The sequence below is a fragment of the Epinephelus moara genome, chromosome 18 (genome assembly GCF_006386435.1).
Source record: "Epinephelus moara isolate mb chromosome 18, YSFRI_EMoa_1.0, whole genome shotgun sequence".
Classification (NCBI taxonomy): Eukaryota; Metazoa; Chordata; class Actinopteri; order Perciformes; family Serranidae; genus Epinephelus; species Epinephelus moara.
The window spans coordinates 40,776,973-40,799,499 of NC_065523.1; the positions used below are offsets into that span (position 1 = coordinate 40,776,973).

Consider the following 22,527-nt stretch of genomic DNA (forward strand, 5'->3'; position numbering starts at 1 on the left):
CCAAAGCTTCATGTAAACAGTTAACATCCTTTGTCACACAGAAAAACATCCATTTTCCGTAACCGCTTATCCTGTTAGGGGTCACGGAGGGCTGGAGCCTATCCCAGCTGACATTGGAATAAATCAATTTATTTACATTTAGTAAGTGAATCAGCAGCGAGGAGTATGGCGAAAAATCCTAAGAAGAGTTTTAGAGGCAGACAGTGTGGTATGGGTATGGGATAGAAAAGAAACTTGGCGTTCAGAGGAGGGATTAAAATAATAATTATAAAGAGAGTGCTCCTAAGGGTTGTGGGAGAGGCTGGCCTGCAGGCATACTCATAACCATGTGTTGACAGTGTTTATGTAATTACTCCCACTGCCAGAAGGGGGAGACAAACCCTTCACACTCCAGCTTAAAAAAAAAAAAAATCAATTGTCAATATACCGTAGTTGCTGATTAAGTTTCTGTCAGTTGACTAAATGTCAGCTCTAAACTAAGCAGATATTATCCGACATCTTACTTTATCTCTATGAACTTTCATTCAGATCTTTGCTTAGGCAAAATGTGCACATATAAGGCAAATAAAGCTCCTTTAATTGAACAAAATATGTCTTGAAACTCAGTGTGTTTACATGACATTCGAGAAAATCAATTTATTGTGTTAGTCTGACTAAAACTGGACTTTTAAAATACATGTAAACATGTTAGTCTGACTGAAATCGTACCAAATTGAAATATTCACACCCAGATAATGGGATTGGGAGTCAAATTACTCCTGCATGTATACAGTTAATCAGACCCAAGCTGGCCTAGGCACTTTGCACATGCTTCACAATTTCTGCCCCGGGCTTTGAGCAGGAAGTCGAATATCATTAAATGTGTAATAGAAGAGAGAAGAAAAAATTAAGTAAAGCGTACAGCAGGTACAAAATGTACAGAGCTGTAAAGTTGTCCACTGAGGTACCAGTTTGCTGCTACCTAACTGTAGCTCAGTTGTTTGTCGATTGTTTGGTCTGTGACCTAATAAACCTACCTAATAAAGGTCCAATACTAACAAGCTGAAAGGTGCATATCGCCACCTATCGTAGCGGAGTTGGACATACTTCAGTCAATAAATCGAATGCTTGTATACTGGGACGAGGACAGTAGTCCGATTAAATGGCCTAGTAGAGCTATAAGCGTAGCTCTGCTAGGCCATTTAGTGACCTGCGACAGGATGTTCCCACACACTCTCATCAGCCATCTAATTTTCCAGTGGAACATCAGTACATCACTATTTTCAGTTGTCACTGAAGTGTGATCAACAACATTTGGCCTCTTACAGACTTTCGTTTTGATCATAGGTATCAGATGACAATGTTGGTTATCTATATTTTTGTCCATTAACTACATATTGTCAACAGTTTAAATAACAATAAACCATTCTGCAATACAGTAACCTTTTGGACTGATTTCCTATCTTCCATTTGGTGAGTTTACTACGATATAAAAATAAAACGTGTGACCTCTTGTATATTATCCTTGTGTCTAGAAAAATACAACAGCTGGGACTCAAGATTTAGGTGAAAGAACTGATACCACTCTCTTCCTTACCACTATTTATATTTTAAATATGTAGCAGCCGGTTAGCTTAGCTTAGCATAAAGACTGGAAACTTTGGGAAACAGCTAGCCTGGCTAAGGAGAGTGTCTGCTTGGAGCCAAGAGTATTTCTTGGCGAGATACATGTTAACTAGTGAGTTTTTGGTACCTTTGGGCAGACCCAGGCCAACTGTTCCCCTCTGTTTCCACCTGTTATGCTAAGCTAAGCTAACCGCCTGCTTGCTGCAACTACATACATGTATTTACCATAGAAGAGAGTGGTATTGATCTTCTCATGTAACTCTTGGCAACAGTGGTGTTGTTAGGCCTGGGCGTCTGACGCGTCAGCCCTGAACGTCTTATAAACAGCCCTGGATCTTCATATAAAAGCTACATATTATATATATATTTCAAAAATAAGACCATTGCAAGTTCGTGCGCACATCAGTAATCACTTTGATGTTGCAGCTGGTAAAGGTGGAGGCCATTTTAAATGTTTTATATACTGCTGGGTAGATTAATCTATAATAATCATCATTTATTAGTTGATTAGATTTTGTATTATCAATCTGAGTCTGCAAAGTAACTAAAGCAGACAAATAATTATGGTAAAGTAAAAAATATAAGATTTCTCTTTAAGACGTAGAGGAGGTAAAGTCAAAAGACGCATAAAATGGAAATACTCAAGTACAAGTATCCCAAAATTCCATCAGTCCATTATCATACGCTTATCCAGGCCAGGTTGTGGGGGTAGCAGGCCAAGCAAAGCACCCAAGATGTCCCTCTCCCCAGCAACACTTTCTAGCTCCTCCTGGGAGACCTCGAGGCGTTCCCAGGCCAGAGGAGATATGAAATCCCTCTGGCGCGTTCTGGGTCCTCCCAGGGCCTCCTACCAGAAGGACATGCCCAGAACACCTCCAACAGGAGGCGCCCAGGAGGCATCCTGATCAGATGCCCGAACCACCTCAGCTGACCCCTTTTGACACAAAGGAACAGCGGCTCTACTCCGAGCTCCCTCCAGATTTCCAAGCTCCTCACCCTATCTCTAAGGCTGAGTCCAGCCACCCCACAGAGGAAACTCATTTTGGCCGCTTCTATCCACGATCTCATTCTTTCGGTCACTACCCAGAGCTCATGACCATAGGTGAGAGTTAGGACGTAGATGGACCAGTAAATCAAAAGCTTTGCAAAGTTTTCTGTTTCTACTCAATACTTATTAGCCTACTCACAACTACTGATATCTTTAATATCAAATTCATACTTAATCTGGAAAGAAAAAAAAGTTTTTAAGCGTGAATAAGATGCCAAAGAGCATAAAAAATCCATCAAAATAGAGCTCGTTCATCAAAATAATTACCCTGGGTAGGATCTCCCTGGACCCCCAAAGAGGTCGGCACTAAGCCCCCAGTGTCCTCACATCCTAGAAACGTCCCTGCTTGGCGAGAAAGCAAACATGCCTATTTCCCAAAATATCAGACTACTGCGTTAATGTTTCTGTATTTGATTCTTCTACAAAATATCTTGTGAGTATACTATTTTTGAACAGGTCGGTTGGTCATTGGAGAAGGCATTTTCAAAACAGGCCCTGCTCTCAGTTCTGTTGTTGTGTCAAACAGCTTTCAAGTTTCTGCAGGTTCATTTTAGGACATTTTGTTATAAACTGCTATCAAGTGCTGGCTGGAGGGTAAGAAATCAGGCCAAAAAATGTATAGGGGAAATTTTCTGAGACATGCAAAACCACGATGTTCTTTTAGAGTTTTGGAAATCCAGAATGACTGCTGTGTAACCTCATTATCAGACCCTACTGGTGGCCTGTTTGGCCTGCTCTGCTGCCTGGTCTGGACCCTGATGAACAGCCAGTAAGGGGCAAAGGTCATGGGAATGAAGGGTGAATGTTGCGTGTATGATGATTTTTACTGCTAGCATGTTTTCTTCATTTTTAACCAGGGGAAAGTTGACCAAACACCCATGCTCTTTGTCACCCATTTCCTCTTCCACAGATTTGAACAAGTGACCTTTAACTTTTATGCAACTGCCTCTGAAAAGCATGTGGTTCTGTTTATGACAGAAACATCTTCCATCACAGCTGCTTTTCCCCGCTTTCTCACCCATACCACACTGTCTGCCTCTATTCCTTTAAGGTTTATAAGAAGAAACAAATATATACTCCTCCTTCACTCCTCCCCCATGTCTCTCCCTGTCAGGCCCTGGGATCAGACTGATTTATAACCGACTCCTCTCCCCTATGACCAGCCTCTCCTCTCCGTTCTGACACACAGTGAAGACTGAGTAAAGGCTTCAGGTCCTGTTATCTTTGGAAGCAGAGGCCTGGCAGCAGACACAAGTGTGACTGCTGCCATCTTAACTACAGCTGCAACAGTATATGTAGATGGGGTCACATCTGTATTCAATCAGGTGGGAGAATGTGCATGGCTTAAGTTTTTAGACTCTTATAACAGCAACAAACTCTAATTAATGAGAAGTCTAGCTACTTTTTGGAACAGTGTAAAAACCTGAGGGCTTAAGCAGTGTGTATAGTTGATGCTGGTGGGGGAATATATTAAGAATTGTACACAGATGACTGACTTTTATTTGCACTATTGCTGAGTTTAGTTTGTCCTTCTGTCTTACACACTTCCTTTGTGATTATATAAACACAAATAAATCATGCAAACACAGTGCAGAGACATCTTCTGACTTCTAGTGATGTTCTGAGCAGTCGAGAGCTGCTTCCCTTGGAAAAGCTCTGGTAGGCGGCGCTGTGTGTTGGTGTGTCATGGAGTAAATGCTCAGGAAAAGGTTACCTAAGTTTACATGTAGATTTATTTGGAGGTAATGGATTGGACGGTTGTGTGGAAATGTGGGTACGTGTGCAAAATCAGGCGTGTAGGCACACAGCAACACGTGTATACAGTTCAAACACACCTACAAAGATGCAAAAAAAAAACAACAAACCACCACGCTTCTCCAAAGTGGCCAGATGAAGGGTTATAAAAGGCCTCAAGAGAGATTTACTCACACCCAATCAATCATATTATTCGCTGACATGGACCAGACTAACCCAGAATCATTTATCAGTAATCACCTCATTTGTGTGAGTGCATTTTTCATGATCTTTTCACTCCTCTGCCTGGGTCTGCTCTGTCAACCAAGCACGTGTGTATGAAAACACTCACATAATGCTAATTTTTTTGTGCTTGACGTTCTACAACCCAAATTCCTTCCAGTTTAACACCACAGCTGTATTGAGCACATACCCCTATCTGCTGCTGAAAATCTCGGGGTGGCATGCCAAAACCAAAAGTCATAACTGAATTTCTGTTATGCTGCTGTAGTACGTAGGCTATAGGCTGATTTACTTTGGTCTCTTAGGGTGCTTTCACACCTGCCCTGTTTGGTTTGGTTCACTTGAACTCAAGTTTGTTTGCCCCCTAAGTGCGGTTCGTTTGGGCAGGTGTGAACACAACAATTGCACTCGGGTGCGCACCTAAATAATCCAACTGAGACCTCCTTGAAGAGGTGGTCTCGAACTCTGGTGCGGTTCGTTTGTGGTGAGAACGTGTTCCGACCTGGATCTGAACCAACTGCAGTCACATGACACATTGCTTGGGTTAAACATGAGCATGTTACAGTCCTGGAGGATTATTAATGTGCACCTCCTCCTGTACTGCCTTAATATGCACATTCAGCACATCCAATGCATCAAAACATTGTTTTCTAGTTGGAGCCGCGCCTCGTTTTCAAACTGTATGGTTTGACTAAAATGAACAATGACAGCAATATAGTCCACGATGAGCAGCGCTAAAATCAACCTGCGTAGTTGTCCCTCCATTGTGACATTAGAAAGTGTCACATTTATCTTGCAAGTGTACTCTTCTTCAGTGTTTTGTTTACTTCCTGGATTTCAGTTGAGAGTTGAATCTGACAGTATCAACAAATAAGTGAACCAGAGACAGGACTTCCTGCAGGATTATTGGATTGGATTGCATTATACTGTCATACCCAAACACTCCATCCACGATTCTCTATCTTACCTCAATCAGCCTGTCTTGCGGTCGGAGCCCGGCGTGGTCTGCAGCGGATCCTGGGTCCAGGGAGCGGATGTATTGTCCGGGCCGGGATCTGTCACTGTGGAGGTTGAAGCCGTAGCCCGTCTCAGACCGCATGAGGTGGCACAGACGTGGAACGAGCTCAGACGGGTCGACTTGGGTCCGTGATTGGGCCTGGGCCTGGGCTTCAGCCTGGGCAAGAGCCTCCTGGAGGAGAATGAGAAACGTGTGAACTTGTCTTTTATATAAGTAAAAAATATATAAATAATGCAAACATTCATTAGTTAATGACAAAGACAGTGTGGAGAAGAAACCACAAGAGCCCCATGGTGAGATGTGATCATCCTCAGCTAGGGAGCAGCTGAAACTGCACCAGAACACTGGAATCTACGTTGCTTAAAAGCTTATAACAGAGGTATAAATGGTGCAGCATATGTAGACAGACTGGGCACAGCATAGTGGCATTCTGCTGTCTGCAGGGCATGTGAACACAGCAGGTGACTAAAACACACAGCTGAGTCACTTTACTCATTTAGAACGACCACCTTTCAAGCCTGTAGGGTGAATGTTTTATACAAGAACTGTGGGTGGACTCAGAGTGTCATTTCAAGGCACTAATATGTTTGGAGCCTGAAGCAGATGCTGTTTTTAGAAAAGAACAACAGCGTCTTCTCTTTCGGAGAATGAACTCTTTTGACGTGTGTGCAACCATGATGATATTCTTAAAAAAAGTTTTATTGAGTCTGTCCTGACCTTCTGTGTGATAATATGGTATAGCAACCTCAACCTGTCCAACATAACAACTGGATTAAGCCATTCTGGATTGCTCTGAGTTTGCAGGGGAGTTTGAATTATCCCTGTCGATCTGGCATTTTGGGGTGCCTGCAGGCAGAACTAAGACATTTAAGGCATTCTTTTTCCAGTCGCCACTGGTCTGCTGAACTCTAAATGATCTCTCTACTGGAGATTAAATTGGTATGAGCTATCATCTGTTGTCTGAACTCTAAAACAGAACTAGTGGGAGGCTCTTTCTAAGAAGATCTTGTAACGTCTGATCTGTACTCTTGTGTTTTGTTATTGTGATGATTTAGTTGTGTGTGTGGGTATCTCTCTGTCTGCACCAAATCTTGCGAACTACTGAACCAATCAGCATAATTTTCTGTGTGCACATTTGTGACTGTATACTCACGGACCTCTCGTGGTTGCAGCGATTCACAATCGTTTAAAACAGTTTTCATTAGGGATACACCGAAATGAAAATTTGTGGCCGAAGCCGAAGCCGAATAATATTAAACGCTTGGCCGAATACCGAATGCCGTTTTTTAGTTTTTCATTAGTTTTTGCAGATGAACCCCCTCCAGATTAGTGTTGTCACGGTACCAAAATTGGGACCCACGGTATGATACCAGTGAAAGTATCACGGTTCTGAGTAGTATCAGGATACCACAGCAAAAATGAGGCAGATGTGCCTTTTGTCATTTATAAAAAGATAAATCACTTTTCTATAATACATCAATGATATTTCAATGGAATAAATTACTTATTGACTTATTCATACTTCAAAAACAGCATCAATAAGTGATTAACATAGGGGGGATCAAAATAAAATAAATAAATGAAATAAAAATCAACCAGCCACCCTCCTCCCCTGAGAAGTCCCTTCATAAGTAAAGAACAGTCCCTAAAGTGCGGTGAGGTTTGTGGGCCGTGAACGGCTCGTTTCTCCTCTGATATGCCACATACCTGTGTGCCGCCATGGCTCAGCTGTTCAGGTACTTTTGGGCAGTCATGACAACAAGTTATTCACCTGGAGCCGGACTTCTCCGTCGCCGGTAAGCTGTTATAATGCGCCGCTGTATTTGACAGGAATACGTATTCCTGTCCGTGTCTGTGACCCCCGTTCAACCCACAACCGACGGGATTCGCCGTTTTGTTTCTGCTGCTGGTTGAAATCTGTACTCACACAGCGTGCTGATTGATTTATTTTGCCCGCACAAAACTATTTTTAGTCGCAAATGCGAGTGCGTTGACGGATGGAGTAAAATATCGCCACACTGCCGACATTTTAATCCGTCCGTCACTGCACGCTGTTTGATTGCGTTATCAAAACACGCCGCTATTATTCGGCCTTGCTTTTCACTTATTCCACCGAATACCAAATGTGTGTTTTTTTCCAATATTCGGCCGAATATATTCGGTGCATCCCTAGTTTTCATTAACTGTTTTATGCCGTCATTAACTGCTGACTCCTCTTAACTGGCTGGTAGGGGCTGTGAGTCTTCCAGAAATCGGCTCGGCTAAAAACAAGTCTTACCTAGTCTGCTACAGGCCCTATTTTGGCCTTTTTCATAGTGATGATGTTGCAGATTTTGTTGATATGGTCATTTTTCCTTGATATTTGTGTTTCTACCATAAGTAAGTAAATAGGCTATGTAGTTAAATGGTTTCTTTTTTGTCTATTTTAATTGTGTTTGTTGTTTCTATTTCCTTCTTTGTCATGGCCGCCCGACAGAGATCTGAGAATACTCTCAGAGAGCTCTTAACTTTGGCTAAAATTTTTAGTAAGGAGTCCTAGCCTAGGAGTTATTTAGGAAAGTTCTCGGAGCAACTCTGAGCAAGGAAGGGACAGACACTTTTACCTGAGTGAAAAGGTGTGGTCGACCCCGTTGTTAGGTATGATGCATTATTTTAACAAATGTGATTGGTTGTCAGATACACGCCCCTTTTGTGAGCCTGCAAGGTGTGGACACCCAGTGGAAATGAAATGAACTGCTGACTGTGAAAGTGTTGTCACTGTTAGCGTGATCACTCTGCTGATGGAAGGTTGAGACAGACTCAAGTCATCACTGCTGCACTGTTGCATTTTTCCAGTTTTTCAAATATCTTATTGCTGTGATCATTTTATATCTGGTGTTACAGCGTCATTGCGTTGGGTGGGAAATATGTGCATATCCCTAATGAGATCAACCACAAATATTATCCTTGCACGATCTGATCTGTGGCATTTTCTTAACTCACTGTCATCCAGTGTGTGGAGAATATTTTTCCGACCTCTTTGGGTTTCTACCATTTTCTCCTTTGATAAAGAAACGGGTTCATGTCATTGGTCCGACAGCCCATTGGTCCAACATCCCATTAGTCCGACTGTCCGCAGTGCTGAACGGCTCCCGGCGGGCGTATTTCTACCTTGATGGTGCGCCGCGACCGGCTCTGGGTCAGCTGGGAAAGGCTTGAGGCGAAGCAGGCTCACGGCTTATGTGTTTGCCACTTTCTTTTTCATTTTAACCCACACCATGATCTTTTCCTGACCTTAACCAAGTGGTTTTTGTGCCTAAACCTAACCAGACCTTAACCACAGGGCATCATGATGATTTCGGAACGGACTTCGGAACAATGGGTTTAATATGGTTGGAACAATGGGCTGTCGGACCAATGGGCAGTTCCCAAAGAAACTCTGGAACCTCTTAAAGTCCTCCTCTCTACTCCTAACAGTTCTCCACCTTAAGAGCTCTTTTAATAGCAACGAGGCTTTGTGAATAACTTTTATCTTAACAAGGACCTAGTCTTAACTTTAAGGGAATTTCTAAGAAAATGTCACAGTTCTAAGAATTATCTACGAATTTCATCACTAGACGCAGCTCTTTGTAAATACGGCCCCTGCACTCTACTGAGTGCACTCTTCTTGTTCTGTTTATGTTTTGTTATTGTTATGTTGTTGTGGACTGCTTGGCTTATTTTGCAAACCTAATTTCCCCTAGTGGGATGATAAAGCTGAACTGAACTGAACTAATGATTACTGCATTGTAAAAGAATGCAATTCTACTAAATCCCATTATGTTGTGAATGAGGAATAATAATAGTTCATTATTGTTATTCTCCTTTTCATGTTTTCATTTTGTGCTGCCATTCAGTCGTAGAGCACTTCTTTCTGGGGTGAAACTGTCCATTTGCAGCATCACTGACAGCTCCAGCAGCGCGGGTGAAGACATTTATAGAACCTGTATAATTGTGCCTGGAGCTCTACAGTGTGATCACACTGATTTGCCACCTACACAGCGGGGAAGTGCACAGCGAGAGGGGTTGATAGCTGGTGGCCAGCTCTGTAACCTCAGCTGATATTAGCTGTGAGGTAACAGACAGGTAGAGTGGGTGTTGGGTGACCAAATATGAGTCTACATACGCTGCACATATTGTGTGCATAGGACAGTTCTGCAACCGCATTACGCAACATGAGAAGTCTATTGTTTCCACTGCATATGTGAGGCTACCATCATGGTCCAGCTTGTGCCTGCTAAAAATACATATGGAGTATGTGGGCAGGGTGAGAGCGAGAGAGGGAGTGTGTAGAGAGGAGAAGATGGTTTCTGATTTATTCTGACAGAAAGACAGAGGAGAGCTTAAAAAGCTTTAAAAACTGTTTTAACTCATTAATGTCACCAAGCTCTATCTTGCATTCAACATCACTGTACGATTATTCCAAATGCATGTTAGGAATCATGGTTGAGCCTCCATCAGCACGACACTGCATGCAAATCTACCCCTCGACTAAAAAATAACACAGATGGCAACATATAATTTCATTTCAGGCACTGAATTCTTTAGGAATTCTTTAGGGTAGTGGTGATCCAGGCAGCGTGCCCTGAGAGGGAGGGACAGAGAAGGAAAGAGAGAGTAATAAAAACTCTCATGAATCTCTCAAGATCCTCCTTTTCTGGCCGGAGAGGAAGTGCCTGGGTTGGGCAGCAGGGGTAGATCATCCAAAGGGGAGAAAAATATATTTAAAATCACACGTATTAACATCCAGGGATCTATGCAAAAGAGACTAAATGGTGGAGAAGGAGGAAGGGAATAAGCAAAGAGGTAGAGAGTGCGTGGGAGGGACAGAAAATTAGATGCAGTGAGAGGATTGAGAAATAGAGTTCAAGAAAAGAAACAGTGGAGTTAAGAGCATGCAGAGCCCGGAGAAAAGGAGCAGACAGATAAACAGATAAACAGAGCGGTATAGAAAAATGAAGATGACAGAAGTTTCCAGTTAGCGACCGTGGGGAGGAAAAGAGTTTGCAGTGGAACTCCTCTAACATAAACAGTGAGAGTAGCACAGCTGGGAGTCATTATGTGGGGGAGACGCAAGTGTCTGCCAATCTAACCTCGGACTGCCTCTCAATGCCTGTCCGCACCCCACTAATCACCCCCTGGGGCCTGTGCCATCTCTTAAGTCTCAGTCTTTGACGCTTGTGTGTGTTTTGGACACTTTTGATTTGGTCTTTTTGTGCCGTGGGTTTGATCCATACAAGCTTAACTGTGTATGTTTGTGTCAGTGATGGAGGGTGGCAACTCGACTGTGTGTGTCCGAGTGTCAGTGTGAGGCTACGTTCACATCACAAGTAAATGTGGCCCAGATCAGATTTTTTTCAGAGCAGTGTGGACACAGAAATTTGTTTTTTTTTCTAATCAGATCTAGGCCACTTTCATTTGTGGCCCTAAATCTAACACATATATCTGATCATTGGCCATGTGATCGCTGCGGGATCGGTCATAATGGAATTCATGTGTGTTTCGCAGGCTGTTCTTGTGCACTCTTTGCAAGTTTTCCTACGAGAAGTAATGCTCCAAAATTCGTACATATCCTACTAAATCATAACCCAGTAATTTGTGTATAATCCACGTATGTGGAATAAAGAAGGAACTAGTCTATGTAAGGAGGCATGTTGGGGTGGTGGATGGGTCACAAAACAAAGGACTTTCCCCAGAAGACTGATGTTCAGAACTGTTTGAACTTTGACTGAACTATAAATCATTTTAAAGTACGTCATCACCATTTCTCTTTTCCTAAACCTAACCTTAATAATTTTACTTTGAGTGCGTAGCTTTGCGTTAAGTATGTAATGTCATTCATGGGGTGCAAATTCCAAGGATATTATACAAATTGTCGGTTTTTCCAAGACATCCATGGTCTTTCTATATCATGCTTCACTGTGCAGACGCAGATCACCCATCATAACTGTCTGAGCTGTCAGACATACAGCTGAAGTTACTGCACTGCTGCTGCCTTAAGCAGGATTCCTACTTGTGCATCAGCTCTATGCAGAACCTACACCGTAGCCTTCGCACATGGTCTACGCCGTTGCGAGCATTTATATTTGTGCGGTGGTATATCTGTTGCAGTTACACCTCCAAAACACTGGTCAGGGGTGGGTTTCTGTGAGGTGCTTTAAAGCTTAGTTGATTCAAAACACACCAAAAACACACATTAAACATGGCTTAATAGTGACAATTTCAAACACAAGTCCACAAATCAGCTTCACTCTAATTCACAGCATTCAAAGACAAAGCATTTGTCTCTTTGCAGGACACATTTTCCCCACAAATACAACATGCTAACGTTATTAGCACAAGCCTATGGCATTTTATATTGTATAAATTAGCCTAGCGTCTAACTGACATTTCCTCTACTCATATGAAGCCAGGGACAACAGCAACATTTAACAAAGGTAACGTTACGAAATTTTGTTCCATTACAACTCACAAGGTTCACTGACAAAACAACTGTCTTAAACTAAACATGTTTTCCAAACAAATACAACATGCTAACGTCATTAGCACAAGCCTATGGCATTTTACATTGTATAAATTAGCCTAGTAGAATAGAGTGATTTCCTCTGCTCATATGAAGCCAGGATAAATCACACACAAGACTTAAAATGCTATTTTGTGGAGGCTTTATTGTCTTCACAATTTATTGTTTCTTATCTGTGGAATTAAAGTAAATAAAAGCTTCGTTTCCACTGAGGGAAATGTTTTCAGCTTACACAAATAGACAGGAGGTCTGCGTCACTGCCACAAGTAGTTACATTTCTGGGGAGGTGCATGTCAGGCTACGGCGTCGATTTGATGCAGAAGTATAAATCCTGCATCAGGCTGCCTCAGTGGCCACTCAGAGGCTGGCTGCTTTTTGATGGGGACAGCTTGCCTACATGCCGTGACAGCGTTGTCGTGAGGCACAGATGTTTTAAAGTTTGGAGGAACTGTTCCTCCATGAAACCCTTTACATTGCGGCCCCACCAATCCTGACTCTTCTCCTGGCTACACCCACACCTCCTTCTCCACTCTCACCACTAGCAATAGCTGGGCCATTTCTCCAAAAATATGCAACGCACTCTCCCAAACAGAAACACATGGCTAATTACTATGCAGAATTACATCATCATGTCTGTTTATCAATTGTGCAACACACGTGTGACATTACTGGTTGCGTTTCAAGGCAGAGATCCGTCCACACTGATGTCACATATGTATGTCACCTCAAACATGAATACAAAAAGTCCAGGCAGAAAGATCGGATCTGGAGAAATAATTAGAATTACGCATAAAGCCATGTAATATAGATGTAGCCAAAGAGGGTCAGAGGGCCTGAAGTTACCACACAACCTCTCAAACCAGCGAGGCCATCGTTTGAAATGTGGCCACCATGTTTGTTTGTACTGTGGGTGTTGAAACCTCGTGGTTTTCGTGAAAAATATTTTGATGGGAGGCAGAAGGAGAACTTCGATGTAATGTTTTCCCACTCTGTCAGCAAACTAGCTTGTCAGGAAAACTGTCGGTTATCAGCATCGGACAAAACATTCCCACTGGGACAAGACGCAGCAGGAACTGATGGGAAAAGTCAGTGTCCACGTTTTGTTCCAGGCTCATGAATGTTCACACGGAAAAATTCTGCAATAAATCAGGGTGCGTTTCTATAAGGAAAACTAGATGGAATATTTCACACCCACAGCTGAACACTATGGAGTTTGATGCAACGCACACACACATACACTGACTGACCTCTGTGTGACTGTGGCACACTGAGAGGATGTGCTGTCAATGGGACAAGTGCCATCATATGAATTCCTTTAGTTTCCTGTCACAATCAGCCTTTGTTTCTGCCAGTCTCTGTGAGTACATGTGTGGGAGAATACAGTGTACACACAAGACTTGTGTTTGACTCTGTGGTTGGGTTACACAATTTTGACTACATTAGAAATTAGACTTTTTTTTGGCGTAGTGTATCGCAACAAGAGTTGTCACACAAGGCTGGAAGCTTTTTACAGAGGCAGCAGCTTTGACTTGAATCTACAGTCAGATCATTCACTGTCTGACAATATAAATGTGAGATAAATTCACACACATGATTCACCGTTCACTGACCGCCGCCCCCCTTAGTTACTGTTGCTATGCTTATTGAGCTTTCAGTTGTAACCAAACACAATTATATCAACTGTGGCTAGCCATATAATTAAACTAATGTCAGCTTCATGAGTTTCTACTGCTGACTTTAACACTCCCAGCTGCCTTGCTTTAAAATGAGAATTGGAGTACAGTCACACATGAGCAAAATTAACGTTCAACAATGTTCACTTCCATTCGACGCAAGCGAAGGGGCCTTTAACGATTGCTTCCAGTGGCCAAGTAACTTTACATGTTTGCATGTAATGTTCGTGTGGAGTTCAACTCTGGTGAACTTTGACCGGTGAAGTCGCAGCCTCAACCAATAGCAATGAAGTATAAAGTATGAAGTGCTGCCATGTTTAACCAGACAATGCTGTGGGATATTGGCCATAAAAAATGCAAACTGCCCCACATGAGAGATGCTGCCTGGCTGACAGAGAGTTGGGAGACAGGCATGGAATGTAAAGATGGAAAGTGTGCCAGTAACATCTTTTTTTGTGGTATCTATTAGCAAGATAGCTAACATTAGCTGCAAGCTAGCTTTCTGTATGTCACATAACTGAAAATCAGGTAAATTAAGTACAGTCCAAGCAGCTGCTATTTTTGTATTTTCATACAGTATGTTTCACTCTCAGCGTCACAACAGCACCACTGTAGGCTCCTGTAGTAATATGCTAGCTGGACATGATAGTGTTTGATAGTCACTACAGCCCCATGCTCACTGTTTCAACATATGAAGAAATCCGAAGCTTGACAGATCTGCCGTACATAGAGTGCCGAAGTCACGCCCGTTCCGGTAGAGCTCATGGGGCCTTAGAGCGGGAAAAACATGAATGGCAGTGAATGAGGAGAGAAATATTATCTTTTGGTCCCGTTTGAGTTGCGACATGAAATCCAAATATGTCATTAATGAATTTAAAACATAAATTTTAAGGTCAAGAAAGTCATACTTTGTGGTAAAAAAATACATTACAATATATTTTCAAAAATACATTTGAAAAGGTCTGTAGAAAGAAAATAGTTCCTACATGAAACTGCTCACAATAAGGTCTGTGGATTATCTTGAGTAACCGGGTCATGATTTCTAGAAAGAGACATTGCTGTTGAGTTTTTCAAATGTACTTTTTTGGCACTTTGAGCACCACAAGCCGAGTGCCATCTAGTTCCATTATATTTAAGAGAAGGCTGACATCTCCAACTCACACCAAAACAATCTAGACTGATAAACAGCACGAAAGGTGAGAGGGAAAAAAAGTATTTTTGATATGAGGATGAACTGTTCCTTTAACATGGATCTAGTTGTAGTCCCTGCGTTTTAAAGATCTGTCGATGTACCTGAGAAATACAGCAAGCTGTTCTATATGCTGTGTTTTAGTGACCCTCTTATTTACATTTGGGTCATAAACTGCACCTGAAATATGGTGAGATGAAACAGTTCAGGACATACTTAAGTGTTGTTTTTTGCCGTGTGAAACTGATTTGTCATCAGGCAACCATTAATGTAGGAAATAAAATACTCAATTTGACTTTTTCCCTTTTTGTAAATTATTCACTTAGCAGCAGTAGCAGTGTGTGTGTGTGTGTGTGTGTGTGTTATGGTATCTGTGAGTCTTAACGGGGCCAGTCTGAGCTTCATGTGGTGTATGACTGAGAACGAGGACATAAACAGTTTACTTGTTTAATTCGTGCGTCTATCTGTGTGTATATTTCCCTCTGCATGCGACTGCTGGCAGTGGCGTTGGCAGTTGATGAAACTAGATCGCAGCTTGTTGAATAATTGAGTGGCGGCCTACTGCGATGGATGGATCATGACCGCTGTTAACCCTTTCACAGCCAAGGATCACTGGCTCACTGTTGGCCCACAGCACAATGAAGTGTGTTTGGGCACGCATGCATGCGCGTGTGTGTTTGTGTGTGCATGTGTGCTGTCAGACATGTCTTTGAGTTGCTACAAAGGAACTTCAAATCCAGTGTGTGTGTGTATGCATGCATGTAAAGCATTTTGTCAACAATGCTCTCACTTGCATGCTTCCCAAAAGGGGATTATCATAAACCTAATATCCCCATTCTAATAAATCAGGAGGTCAAGTTTCCTTTGAGCCCTGAGTCAAAAGTATGTAGTTTTTCCTGCTGAGTTTGGTTTGCTCAAGACAAATATGAACTTAGAGTGACGGCATGCAACATCGTGGGAACTATTTTCAGTTTAACATGTGTGTCCTGTAAACACACACTCACCATTGTGCTTAAATGACTTATTTATTGACCAAAAACACTAGGTAAAGCAAAAGTACAAGTGTATATAGAGTACGTATTGGAAATCTGACAAGGAGTCAAAGGACAGCAGGTTTACTGTAACAAACAAGAAGGCATTGTGTCAAACCGTCTCAGGGGAAAATCCAATCTACAGTTAAACTAAAAAGTGGCATTCATCTGTTTTTGTTCCATGGCCCTGATGTAAAAAATTTTTAATGACTTTCCATAATTCCACCAGAGCTCTTCCATGACCTAAAAACTGTATCCCAGTTTGTTAATGTTACTTCTCAGCTTGGAAAATTTCTACTGGAGTCGACAGCCTGTTTTCCAGCTGGACTTGCTAGATATTACCATAGGCCTACAGTGTTCAAAACAGCTGAACACACTGACTTTTGCCACAACAGAATGTCAATCAAGTTGAAGGATACATTCTAGTGTATCTAGTGTGTTCCTGGAACCATTGTCCAAGTTTGTTTTTCCAGAGCAAGCATTAAAACAATCATAGCATTGTGTTAGATTGAATAACTGTACTTTTATGCTGAGGGTTAACTAGCTCCATCCTGCAATACACAGCTTTATTTCCACATATTCTGTGGATCATTAGTTGGTGAGGAAGCTGATGTTCTGCCTGGGAAGAGCAGCGTTAGCTTCAGTCTTAAGCATGTTCCATGTATGTAGCCATCAAGTGCACATTTAAGACCCTTTTACAGGCTTTTCATTTTAAACAAATAAGCTGGAAACACTGAACGCTGAAGACAAAGGCTACGTACAAAATTCCATACTAACAGTGTGATTAGACAGTATGTCAGATACTTTAGTATAAGAATTACATCATATTTCTGGGGAAACAACAGTATGCAAACAGTGGACACTATGCCAGCATAAATATCCCACAAAGCAATGTGGTAGACAGCAACGTTTGCAACAAACAATGGCGGTAAGCGTCCAAGACAGCTCTGTAATGTCAATAACGCTTCAATTTAATTGTAAGTAGCATAAGATTTCACTTTGCTGGGCGTAATATATTTACCTGCCATGACAACGGCACAATGGCTGGTATTGTTTTCATCTTCTGTGTGTGTGTGTGTGTGTGTGTGTGTGGTCCCAGTGACACCTATTGTAGCAGGAACTACCACAGAAGCTGTATTGAATATTTTGCAATCATGCAAGACGGAGTCACAAAACTTTACAGATGTGCGGTTGAGATCAAAATGAAGGCTGTGTTTGAAGATGGGCTTGGACCAAGCAAGGGGGTCAAGCTGAGGGCCAATGCCCCAGAAATGAGTTACTGTGGCAACCGTGTTGGTGTACAAACAAGCATCATCCCTGCAGCACTCTATGACGGCGGAGTTCATATATGGGTGTGGTCTGAGCAACGGCGCTGGAAGTAAAGCAGGGGCCGCTTGCTGCCTCGATTTACGCCCCTAGCTGACGTCTTCTTTTAAATTATTTTGAAATTGCTGGTAGAGCTGAGGTTGGCATGGGTTACCATGGTTACGCATCTCCAAGTGGCAAGGAGGTTCAAGAGTGATGTGGTAATTACAGCTAATTGCATCCGAAAAGATACATCCCACTGTTTATTTATCCAATAGTATGTTGAATGATAGTATACACATTGGAAATGTACAAGGGCGTCAATTTGTGTTGAAAAGTAGTGGGGACATCATGTCCTCAGTGTCCCCAGTGTAAATGACACATGTGGGCATGTTGTGCATAGTATGTGATTTTGGCCACAGAGCAAGTTTTCTACCAACTCTCAGGGTTTCAGTGTTACCATTAGCTTATGCTGCAGCTAATTAAAACCAGAATTGATTGTGGGACAAGGAGCCTACATTTGTTCACCTCTGAAAGCAAATTACTATTGACAGACGTAGCAATAGTAACCAAGGGGGGCAGGCCTTAGTGAAGCGATGGCTGATATAGGCCTGCTTGTAACTTTTATAGCTTGTTTTATCCCATATGTTACACGTTTGTTGATATTATACTTAAATATTTAACACATTTAACACTGCAGGGTTGATAAAAAAGATTTAATCTCTGCATTTAGCTCCACATGTTGATTGAGACGGGGCATTTCCTGGAAGCAGCAGAGCGGCCTGGTGGCTGTCGGCCTGAAGCCAGAGTTCATCTCTGATACCTACAAAATCTAATTAAAAATGGAGCGCTGAATGGAAACGTTGCTGATGAAGAACAAACAACAGCAGCACGTGGGACTTTTGCTGATGTCATGGTTGACAGCCAGTTGTCATGGATACAGCAGTGGAACGAGTCTAGCCAGTTCCATCTGTCAGAGAGAAGAGGTGTAGCTGCAGAGCAGAGGGGTCACTTTTTAAAGTTTTCAAATTAGCTGCAAGAACACATACATGTCTTATCTATAGGTTTGATGGAGATTAAAATCTTCTGATGAGTTTTGTGTGAAATCACATTGCTGTGTGTCTGCGTGACAGCATGATGCACAGGCTTAATAGCTTTCCAAAAGTGTTAGCAGAGCCCATATGAGGATCATTTAAAAGGGCTTCACCAAATTAAGAAAATTGCTGTGTCTCAGACATTCTGGCCATGACAGCTCTACCCTCAAAGTGTTGGTGTGTGCATGTGTGTGCTTCTGCAGCTGCTTTGAGTGTTGCTCAATCGGAGAAGAAGAGAGCAGATCTGGCCAGGTCTCAGTGGGCGAGAAAGAGAGAGGAGTGGGAAGGGAACAAGAGAGAAAGTAAATGACAGGCAGCTGGAGAGAACCAGAGAGGGATATGGAGCTTGTAAAAATTAAAATCAAGGGAAGGGGACAGGGGGGAAAGAGGGACGGGAGTGAGCAACGAAAGAGAGAAGATAAAGAGAAATAGGGCAGGCAGAGAGGGAGATGATGCACGGCATGTGGAGGACAGGAAGAAGAGGCAGCACTACAGAGAGCACAGAGAACATGAGAACACGAGGACTGGCCAGAGATCACGATAACCAACAGTTTTTCCCACTGGTGTTGTGGTGTGTTGCGTAACAGCTCCATGATACTGAGGCTAGCAGTGTGTGTTTGTGTGTCCAGTGCTGCTCTACCAGGACTGACCTGCTGAGATCTGTTTACAAAGTCTCCTGCTCTGCTGCAGTGTGTGTGTGTGTGTGTGTGTGTGTGTGTGTGTGTGTGTGTGTGCGTGTACCCTGCTGTTTAAGTGTTTCCTGAGATCATGACTCAAGAGCGAGTGAGAGAAAGAGAGAGGAGCGTTAAGGTGGAATGTGTAAAAACGAGAGTGGATTCATTCGAAGAGCAACATGATCAGAATGGAAAATTGATATACTGCATTAGTCATGGAGCAGGTTGTCATACTGTACTGTGCTCAGTTGACAACAGTCAGATCCATTATTGCAACTAGTAGGACTCAACGGCAGAATCAAGGGTTGAAGGATATCACAGGTTCAATATACAAAGTTGAGCCCCTGCTATTTGACACAAATAAGTGAATTAGTTTGACATTTAGAAAAAAAATGCATGCCGACATTTTCAGAACAAATTATTATATTAAGTTATTTTTTCTCTGACTCCAGCTGCTGCGAGAGGCAGCAAAACGTCCTTTCATTTCATAGTTACAGCCTACTAATAAAATGAAACTCTCCACGGTATGAACGTCGGTTGCATGAGCCCCAAAACCAGCCACAACTCAGCCCTGAGCAGAGTGACCGTCCTCTATTGACCAATCAACAGACTGCAGTGTTCACAGCTCCACCTTTTAGTACCAGATCTGTGTTCTAGGTACCCCAACAGAAGAGGGACCAAAAATGGGGACGGTACAGAACGGTTCCACTGGTACCATCCACAACTTTTCACAGTGGAAACAGGAAAAAGCATAAAAAAGTAAACAATGATAATAATAATAATAATAATAGATTATATTTATATAGCGCCTTTCAGGGGACCCAAGGACGCTTATCAAAAGTGTACCAAACTGAACTGAACCGTACTGCTTGGTGAAAACGGGGCTAATGAACCTGAAAACCTGGAAATGAGTTAGCATTTTAGCACTCCCAGTTCCCTCATCATGATTTTTTAATGGGTTTTCACACTGAGGCAACTGTCTTTGTGCTAAGCTAAGCTAATCAGCTGTTAGCTCCAGCTCTATGTTTATCATTTAGATGTTAAAGTGGTATCAATCTTCTCATCTAACTCTCTGAAAGAAAGCAAATGACTGTACTTCCTAAAATGTCAAACTGTTGACCAACAGGTGGGAGAGTAATAGAGTCATGATTTAAGACTCAACATACCGGTCAGATTTGTATCAGTCAGAAGCACTAATGAAGATGGCGTCTTAATAATCAGTTGAAATCATGGATGTATAAAAAGAACTAAAATGTCAAAGGCAGGGTGTGTTTATTTTTATGAAAGTTGCTCAGCAACGCATGAAAAACTTTACCTCTGTGTAAAATTACCCTAATCTTCAGCTCTGCTTCTGCAAACTAAGGCCCATAGTGCAGGAACTCTAGAAACTTTCACCAGCTGAGTGGCTAACTAATGTTACCGCTGACGTAAATGGGGATAAAATAATATATTCTTGTGGCTCTTCTAGACTTTTGAAATGTAATCGGACTGAATGAATCAAATCCTGATAGTGAAATGGGTCACTTAGCGGGGTTGTGATGCTCAGAAACATGTAGACCTATCCCATCACAGACCTCGCTTTCACTATGTAAGTCAATGGAAAACAATCTTTTTGGGTTGCATGACATCACATGATGGACCCAGAAGTCTGGCAACTGTGTCAAATTGACCTCAAAGCTCGGTGCTGTTTCTGGGGGCCCTGTGGAAATACAGTAAAATTAACTCATCAACCAGTGTCTTAGGGAGAGTCTTTGTGTTTTGTTGCAAACTTCTCGTCTGTCTGCGCCGTTCTGTTTATTATGCTTATAACGTCATGCCTTTACTTCACTGCCACAGCCCTCGTGCAGGAATGTGTTGCAGCAGGGATATTTGTTTCTAAGTAGAGCAGTAGTCCTTAACACTTTGCAGTTTATAAATGTCAGTTCGCTCTAAATAGATAGAAGCAACAGAAAGTTCAAAGAGTGAGAAATCAGTGACAGAAGGAAAAGAAATTCTGCTACTGGGCTAGATCCAGAAAAGAAAAACATTCACTTCCTTGCCTTCATTATGAAAACTGAATACAACAAACAAGAGTGCAAAAAAAGCAATTTTTTTGCCTACAATGCATTGTAATGCTAAAACCTACCAATGAACTGCTTGTTATATTCTTTTAACTGACTTAAAAACCTAGGGCAGACATGTATGTTGATGTTTGTTGTCATCTAACACCTGTTCCAGATGCCTGCAGCTCGACTGTCAGGCCGATTGAAAAGCTGCATCACTGAAGCTTTAAATCTCCTGTGAGTGCAAACATATTGTACTGCGTATCGTAGCTGGGGGCTAACTGTCACTGAGTGTTGAGATCATGAGGGATATGAAGGCCCTCAGTTTGACTTATTGTATAAATAATTAGCACAGAACGAGAGCTGTGACGCTGCCTCCACACAACCCTCCAAAGTGTCACTTCATGCTGTATAGACGTCTGTATTTTAAAGTGATTACTTTTCTCCCAAACATGTGTGATCTAAAAACAACGAGCCTTGGTGATGCCAAAAATAATATACACTTCACTAAACGTGTCTTTGCCCTTTGAGAGAATTCTAAAAGTCACAACGGCCATTGCACCACTCGCACTCAACACATTAAAATGTCAAGGCTTATTTGTCCCTTGAGGGTTCAAAGGTCTCATACAGAATTTAGCATCACTGCAGGGAAACAAAAAACTCAAACACACTCACTTTGTCACAGATCCTACACTTACGCAATGCAACAAGTTCTCACTCACAACGTGTCAACTCAGTAGCCCCACACTTTAAACTATGACCCTCTAGGTATCCCTCTCGTATTTTTTTAGATGTGTCAGTTGCGTGTCAATTTCTGTGCATTACATGCTACAGTGTCTTTCAAAATCAACCTCTGTCTTCAGAGTAAATGTAGTTTACTACTTGGTTAAGCTTGGAAAATGATCTTGGTTTGGATTAAAGCAAATATGTTTGCTACAGTAAGGTATTGAGTATGTCACTTGACAACTAAGTCACATCACGAACGCCAGTAACTACATTATGTGGTTAAAAAAAACTCATGTTGACTTTTGGTTTCACATGGATACAAACCTCGTCTCCTCGGTGAAAGTCTGGTGTCACAGTCTACCCAAACTCTCTTGCTCTTTCTACTACGTTATTGCCATGAATGGGATTACCATCCATCCATCCATCCATCCATCCATCCATCCATTCATCCACCCATCCATTCATCCATCCATCCATCCATCCACCCACCCACCCACCCATCCTCCCATTCATCCATCCACCCACCCATCCATCATCCATCCATCCATCCACCCATCCATCCATCCATTCATCCATCCATCCATCCATCTATTCATCCATCTAT

The 22,527-nt window shown here is 42.2% G+C and overlaps 1 protein-coding gene across 1 annotated transcript in view; it reads right to left on the bottom strand.

Annotated features, from left to right (window-relative positions):
* LOC126405606 (Na(+)/H(+) exchange regulatory cofactor NHE-RF2) overlaps positions 1-22,527 on the bottom strand; it is a 54,524-nt gene that overhangs the window by 10,842 nt on the left and 21,155 nt on the right. The window contains exon 3 of the mRNA XM_050069410.1: positions 5,598-5,819. Coding sequence (XP_049925367.1) covers positions 5,598-5,819 — 222 coding nt within the window. The remainder of the gene's footprint in view (positions 1-5,597; positions 5,820-22,527) is intronic.